Consider the following 8011-nt stretch of genomic DNA (forward strand, 5'->3'; position numbering starts at 1 on the left):
AGCATTTCAACATCTTCTTGGTAGCAATTCCCCCCATACAAAAACAGAAAAGAACAAGGAGGGAAGAAGCTAATTCAAGCACAACTTAATTACTTTCACAGTGATGTAACTACAGTCAAATTGTTCCTTTGAAAAATTTAATTACTTTTCTGTCTGCATGTATTTAGAATTCTACCAGCAGCCTACCCCACCTATTTACTTAATACACCTTACTCTGTCTTAAGCTTGTTAGAAGAAAGAGAATTGTCCCAGGAGTTCTAGTGTCAATGCCGTAACACCTTCTTTGACAACAGGCCTAACAGAACATTCATAAACAATCCGAGTCTGCAATGCCTTCATTGAGGACTGGCTGTCACCAGCTGCACAGCTGAATTCATGTAGCACATCATCCCTGGTGATAAACCTCAGTAACACAGCCATATGACTTCCAGATCAGAGCCAACTATTATTCAGACAAATTAAATTTGGGTCTGTCTGAGTATGTCTGTATGGACAAATCCCTGCACAGCCTTTATGTATGTGCCTGACAATTGCAGGATATGTTTTGCTAAATGTTTATAATCGTGTGAATGTTATGAAAAGTCCAAATAAATTACTCACTTTAAAATTTAAAGCAGCTTTTCTAATTACAAACAAAATTAATTAGAAACATTTCTGACATAGCAAAATTTTGTGTTGAGTACACCTAGCGAGAAAAAATAGAGCCTAAAGAGACTACTTTTACGAAAAGGACTTATTCTTGTAACATTCACCGTAAAAAAAAAAAAACAAAAAAAAACCCAAAAAGCCCATATTATCTTACCAAGCTGGTTATTTAGCATCTGTGGAAATAAATGGTAATAATTGTCACTCTACTACTGTGATGGAATAGTTTTTATAACTGGCAAGCAACTGATTATTCCGTTTACAAGTCCCACACAATTGCATTCTGAGTTATACTTCCAAATGTGTGTAACGTGATTTGCATACAGAATTTTGTATGTCCTCATCATGAATGAAAAACATGGCAAGAGCAAACAGCTTCCAGATAAGTACATGAATTACATTTGTTTGAATACTTTGTCTTCAAAGATTATACCTTGATAAAAAGTTTCTAACTAAGGAAATGTAACAATAGTAGCTGGATTTTATTCTCAATTTAAAGGTACGAAAACAACCAGCATGACAGATGCAAAATAAGGCAGCTGCAAAAACTGGAAAAATTTGTAACAAATTAAAAGCAAATAATCATTTAAAAATATTTTCTTTTGAAGAAATTGTCTACACCTGCCTACATACAAGTCTTCTTTTAAACAGGCAAAGGAGGAAACTTTTTACCAAGTAGTTACTTCCAATGTTCTGATTGCTATATTTGTATTTGAAGCTCTGACTAAATGCTCTAAGGTAGCACTGTGTTTACAAAAAGTTTAAAGATTTAACTACCAATCATTTAGTAAAAATGGAGGAAAACTTTCTTCCATTCCTTCTAATAATGAAAGATAAACTATACCTGTGCTCGCTTCTCCATGTCCTGACAAGTACCTAGCTGTTCTTCCATTGCAGCTCTGATCTGCCTTGCTTCATACTCCAACTGCCTTCTCGTCATATCTGTTTGCAGGGAGAACTGCAATTGAAGTATAAAGAAAGCATTTTAGTCAATAACATTTATGTAATCTATGTATTTCTCTAAACAAAAGCAGAAAATTACTCTTCCACACCAAATTTCATAAATCAGCAAAACATGTTAATAATTTCTTCAAGTATGAGTGCATTATTAAAAACGAGAAGACATCATGTTCAAACCAGAAGACTATCTGGAAGTTTTATCAAATAACTATAATACACAAACCACTGGTAGGGAACATTTAACAAAAGCCTGGAACATCTGGTCACTAATGTATGTCAGCTTACCAGCAAAACTGGAAGGCATGCCATCTGAATCAGGACTTTCAAAAACACTCAGTTATCACCTTACTGCATGTATGTAGTGATGGTATTCATACCACTGCTATCTACCCTACTTTTAACTATCCTGTGAAAAAAAGCACAAGTGTTCGATTCAGGAACAATATCACAGCTTAAGAGAAGACACTCCAACTAATGGATTTTTCAAGGCAGGAGCAAACCACTTTACTGGTTTTGGACAATTACTCAGTTTGCAAATAAAGGAGTCTCTAAGAGCAATCCTCCTGGAAGGCTTCACCAAGGTCACTTCAGAAAGTCAAAAAGAGACAATCATCCCCAGTTATGTAAAATGCTACTAAAAAGAATGGGATCCTTTATTCTGTTGTTGTTGGAGTAAGCAGTAATGGATATAAATTACCCAAGAGATTAGTGTTGATGTTAAATATGACCTTCTAATCATAGGAAGAGCTAATTTAATTCATTACCTATGAAACTGAGGAGACAATCTTAAAACCTACAATAGAGTGACACAGATATGGCTGACAATGCCTTTGGGGAAGAGTTGCACTTCCTCACGATACTTTTCAGTATTTTTTCCCCCTGGTTCTGCAGCTCTGATAAGTTCAGCAATGACTCAATGTTAGATCTGCTGAAGTCCAGATGCTTCACCCCAGTCACAGAAGTGTTTCCACTGTCTATTTCCACTTCCAGGAAGCTGACTGATCCCTGATCAGGTATGACTCTGTAAAGGTTGGCATGGGCAACCAGGTAAGGTTGGCATGGGCAACCAGGTCTTCCCAACACTGTGTATGTGAAGGAATGCACTGCAAACACATCCAAGCTTGCCATGTCTGACAAGATGAAAACCTGCATTATCTGGGATACCAAACAACACCATCCCAGGTAATGGTGACTTGACTATAAGTAGTTTGCGGAGATGCCAAAGTAAAAGCTTGGAGCAACAATACCTGCATAGGCTATAGCACCAGTTCACTTGCATTAAGAGCTCCTGTGAAAATTGTCTCCTAGGCTCATATTGCTCTCAAAACTAAAAGAATCCACTAAGTAACAGAATGGGTAAAGGAAAGACCTTTGGGGGATAGAGTTAAAGAAGAAAAGTACTCACATGTAATTAATTTGTCAAAAAGCTTTTCAGTGCTCCTCTCTATCACTAACATACTGATTGGTATGAAATTTGATGTGTAAAATTATACATTAAAAATGCATTATTTAGGCTAAGTTAGCTTTACATAGTGAATAAAAAATGTTTTACGATAAAATGATAGTGGAGAATTTCACCAAATTCATAAAACACACAGCATCTTAGCAGAGATGACAGCACCAGGAACATGACCAAGCATACTGAAGGTACTCACATTTTCAGTGAGGGGGAGACTATCAATCCTTTTAGTCAGGTTCTGGAGTTGGGCATAATACCAGTCTTTTTCTTTCTCTTCCTTCTCAAGCTCCGCAAGCAAAAGAGATCTATTAAAGACAGAAGTGGGAAACGTCTCACTATTAAGACCTCATTGCCATATGCAGGTACAGAAAAAAAGCACTGATAGGCATGAAAAAGGTTACATGAGAAACAACTTTTGAAGAGAGCACTAAGAAGACATTTATGAAGGTGGGTGCAGTTCCTTGGCCCTGATTAAACAAACTTTCCATTTCTCTGTCCTAAGCAAGTCACTAGCTTCTTGTATATCAGGTCCATATCTATAAAATAGAAAAATACCTACATTTCTTCAAAATACCACTTTGAATTCTAAAGCCGAGGCATTTTGTGAAAGCAATAAACACTTATTAGTCATGTGCTAACTTTTACCCTGCTTCTTTTAGACAATATGCTTTGTACAATGCATTAAAATACATGTAAGAAAAGGCCTGGATGCTACAGGAGCATATACGTCCCCAAATCACACTACTGATTCAACCAAAAATACCTCATCTGCCTTTACAGTGTATTCTTACTAACTTCGTCCACCAAACTATACGTAAAGCACACAAAATCAAGCTGTGACTATTAGAAATACTTTAAAATTTCCATCAGATGCTGTAGATAGATTTGAAGCCATTTAAAAATCTTTAAATGAGTACCATATGCACACTGCATACCTGAGTAATTTACGAGAAACGTAAGAAGATTAATATATGCCAACTTCCAAGAAAAAAGTCTATCAGAAATTTTACATATTATTTTATCAATCCTTCATGAACTACATTTATACAACTTTAAATTTTATCAATATAATTATATAGCATTCACTGTTGCAACACTTTTCAAAATATGTATTAGAATTTTCAGGCAAAATCTGGCTAGTAAGAGTTTACAGAAAAACCGCTTGCTTTTTTTTTTCCTGTTTTGTTTGTTTGTTTTTAAATACAAGTTTATTAGTTCTTCCAAATGCTTTCTTTGAGCACTCTTTTTCCTTTTGACATTTTAATACTGCTCATTAACATTAACGGCAATGCTAAAGTCAACACTTAGCCAGAAGACAGAAAGCTGCATACAAATTTCCCCAATATTATTTCCCACCCCTTAACCTCTGCATCCTTCTCTCTAAAGTCAGACTGTGGTATTTCTAAGCATGAGCCATATGAATCTTTATAAAGCACACACACTATGGATAATCACTGTAAGCCATTAAGAAACAAAATCACAGCATACAACAAAAAATATGAATTTCCCCTGACTTTCTTGATAATCCATCAAATTCGTGATTTGAGATGAAGATAAGCAAAGTTGCACATTAAAAGTCCATGTAGAAGAATTCAAAAACATGTATTTTAAAGGAACTGTTCAACTTAGTTCCTTCTTTAAAAATGCTTCAAACTGATTTTGATGACTTAATATTTATAGTCCATACGCACTGCAAGTGACCTGACCAGTGTTCAAATGGAAAATTAAAATTCACAGGATGTCTCACTTCAACAGCAGGAGCCTGAAAAATTATACACATCTAGGAGTGCTGAATGTTTTTAAACACAAACAGAATGACATAAATTTCTACATTTGATTCAACAGTTATGTTGAAACAGAACTATTTTAATACAGTCGAGACTACACATTAAGTCATTTACTGGGCAGCTTTTACACCAGACAGGTTTACAACCAAGCTGTAGCAGGATTAGAGGAAAACAGTAATTCTTCAGCCACAAGGATGGAGATGGCAGGAACTCCTTCAGTCTTTTAAACAGACTGAAGGAAAAGCTAATAGATGGTGCTCAAAGAAAGCCTCTGAGCTAAGTAATTCTTTTGGCCTCCCATCTGCCTACCCTCTTAACACATACCCCAGTGCCTGCACACGCACGCACTCTGCATGGTCTCCCTTCTTACTACCTGTGGTGTCCAGGCACCCATGGTGTCCAGTTTATGAAATGAAAATTTGCAAAAGCACAATTATTGCAATGCTTATAGAAAGCATTTTTGCCATATGAAGATTTGCAAATGTGACAGGACTGATTATTTCTGTCTTTGGATGTCAAAGAACTGTTACTAGAAACTGAAGGGATTACTTTCATCTTAGCAATCATGAGATTAAGCTCCTCTTGTAAAATGTAGGGTATTCAGTTAGTGAATCTGTTTAGACATGCACAACAGATGCTAGAAGCAAGGAAAGAATTTACTGCTCCACATCAGTGCTCCATAAACACAATGCATGACCTGAGGGCAACTCCTTCAATTTAATAGTGTCATTTTTGCTTCTGAGCAATACCTTATTTGGGACTATTTGTTTGGTATCACTGCTCCACGAGAATTCAGGTTCAACAATGCTTTTAAGGTCTCTCAGAAGAAAGCTTGAAAAGTTGCTACAACTATAACAGGTTGCACTCCAGTTTCCTTGAAAGTAAGTAGCAAGTCTCTATAGATTTGTCTGAAAAGCTGCTCCTCTCATGTGGATTATTATCAGAACTAGACCAAGCAGAATTATAGCTTCTTCTCAGCCTTCTGGAAGTTCTCAAGGTTAGGAGAGCATTTAAACTTCACGAGTTAAAAAAATGTTTCCAATCTGAACTGCTTTTCTGAAAGGTGGCTATTTCAAAAGACTTCTCTAATGTTGTATTTCTGAAGCTCTCAACAACGTATGAAGAAGGCGAACACATTATATGCTACTCTACCTGCATTATGTAAATTACAACTATAATTAATACTTTTACTTTCAAGTGGTAGGTGATAAAATCTTGAAAATGAGACATGCTGATAGATACTGTAAAGATTTAAGTAAGTCATACAGTCAGGCAAAAGGAAAGGAGTATGGGGAGAAAGAAGTCATGAGACGGGGAAAATGTTCGAGATCAACATTAAGAAAATACAAAAAGGAGTGGCATAAACCAGAAGGAATAAACAAAGCATACAAGCATTTTCTTAAAAAATTCATCACGAGATTGTCATCTTTACTGGTAAATTACAGAATTTACACAGGTGAGATTACTGAATTTACTAAATTGCAAAAGGCAAGCCAACACAAAAAGTAATCGGTACCATGCACTGGAAAGTTTTATTGTTGATGCAGAGTCTTAACTATGCCTGGAAACAGACAGAGAGAAAGCAAGAGATATTTAATGAATAGTGTATTCTAAACTGACGATTGAAAAACACAAACTTTTTTTCTCTTTGATTTTTGACTTTAAAATTAGAGGAGAAAGCAAATGAGAAACATGCAGACAACTTCATCTTCACTCTGCTAAGTGAATCAATTGATTAGTTTACTTCCACTCAACAGATCCCTTCAAGCAAGCTAAATAATTTTTTTTCAATACAAAAGTTAGCAGTTTTTTCTTGTTTCTAACTTGTTTATATTAATAAACACAAAGTAGTTTATTAATTAGCATCTTATGAATTTGCCAAGTTCACACAGAGTTAATACATGATTTGGCCCTTGTTCAAACACTGTTGCCTATGAGCAGCATGTATCTTGTCAGTGTGTTAAGACCCAGAGTGGAAGTTTTCCCTGATGAAGGTTTCCAGAAAAAAAAAAAAGTTTTTTTCCCCCTCTTAAGTAATTTTAATATTTTGAGGCTTGAGGAGTAACACTTGTCAAGTTCCATGAGTTCTTTGAAAGTCTGTTTAAGTGCCAAAAAAATATTAGCAAATGACATGTGTTTATATGAATGTTTAGAAACACAGAAACTTAATAACTACGCTGAACAAGTTCAGAGACAAAGCACAGGAAAACAAGTAGTTATTGTTTTACAGAAACTGTAGTGATTTCAGGTATATGGTCCTACACCTCCCGCCCCAAGTTCTGATTCATTTGGCTACCCAGTGCACACATCAATGCCCTTTGTGTTCCTGTATGTCCCCTGAAACAAAATAAAGAATAGGGCAGTTTGAGTTTATCCATTGTTTCATTAATAATGAAGCCAGATGTAATCCGGCCATGCCTCTACAAATCATCCTTCACCCCAGCACAAACCTTTACCCCATCAGCTGTGACACTAATACTTCTAAGATCATCTGAAATTAAAAGATCCTTATCCCTTTTTTTTTCAGTGTTATTTGGAACAAAGACTGGTTCACTACCTAAGATGTCCTTATCACCAAGAAAAATGTCCAAAGATCACCTTAGACTCCATGGGAGTGGGAAAGGCTCACAGATCATACATCAAATGTGCTAACCACCTCAAAGAACTCCAGCTGCCATTAACTAATGCACCTTGTTCTAAGTGACCTGGAGTTCACCTGAATCATTACTGAAAGTCCTACATACACTTGAAGATTTTAGTATCGTACGTGATAAAAACCAGCACTGGAAGTATACAAACAAGTACACTGTTTTGTTAAAGTGACACATAATGACAGACACATTAGATTCTTCAAGACTGGGATAAGCAAGGGGGAAGGAGATGCTCAAGTTCCTAAGTAATCTTATACAGCTCCTCAGGAATCTAGACTATGCAACAGAACAAAGATGATTAGTCAACCTGACTAGGAAAATGAAAAAATATAGAATAGCTGCTAGAAGAGGCTTAGTACAGACCCATGGGAAACTACTTTCATTCAAGTGGTAGAACCAAAAGAGAGGAACACAGACACAATACCCTGGGGGAAAAGTGTTCTCCTTTCACCTCCTGACTGCAAAAATTTTACTGAACACCAGCAAAAGGCCTTTAGAGTAGGCATTCC

General features: G+C 36.1%; 1 protein-coding gene across 1 annotated transcript in view; it reads right to left on the reverse strand.

Moving 5' to 3' along the window:
• The window catches only part of LOC103772788 (adenomatous polyposis coli protein-like), a gene marked incomplete at its 3' end in the record, with an annotated part of 47801 nt that overhangs the window by 21660 nt on the left and 18130 nt on the right, over positions 1-8011 (reverse strand). Inside the window, exons 4-5 of the mRNA XM_008940132.1 lie at positions 3261-3369; positions 1490-1603 (exon numbers count right to left, since the gene is read on the reverse strand). Coding sequence (XP_008938380.1) covers positions 1490-1603; positions 3261-3369 — 223 coding nt within the window. The remainder of the gene's footprint in view (positions 1-1489; positions 1604-3260; positions 3370-8011) is intronic.

Source organism: Merops nubicus, unplaced genomic scaffold (assembly GCF_000691845.1).
Source record: "Merops nubicus isolate BGI_N331 unplaced genomic scaffold, ASM69184v1 scaffold23455, whole genome shotgun sequence".
Classification (NCBI taxonomy): Eukaryota; Metazoa; Chordata; class Aves; order Coraciiformes; family Meropidae; genus Merops; species Merops nubicus.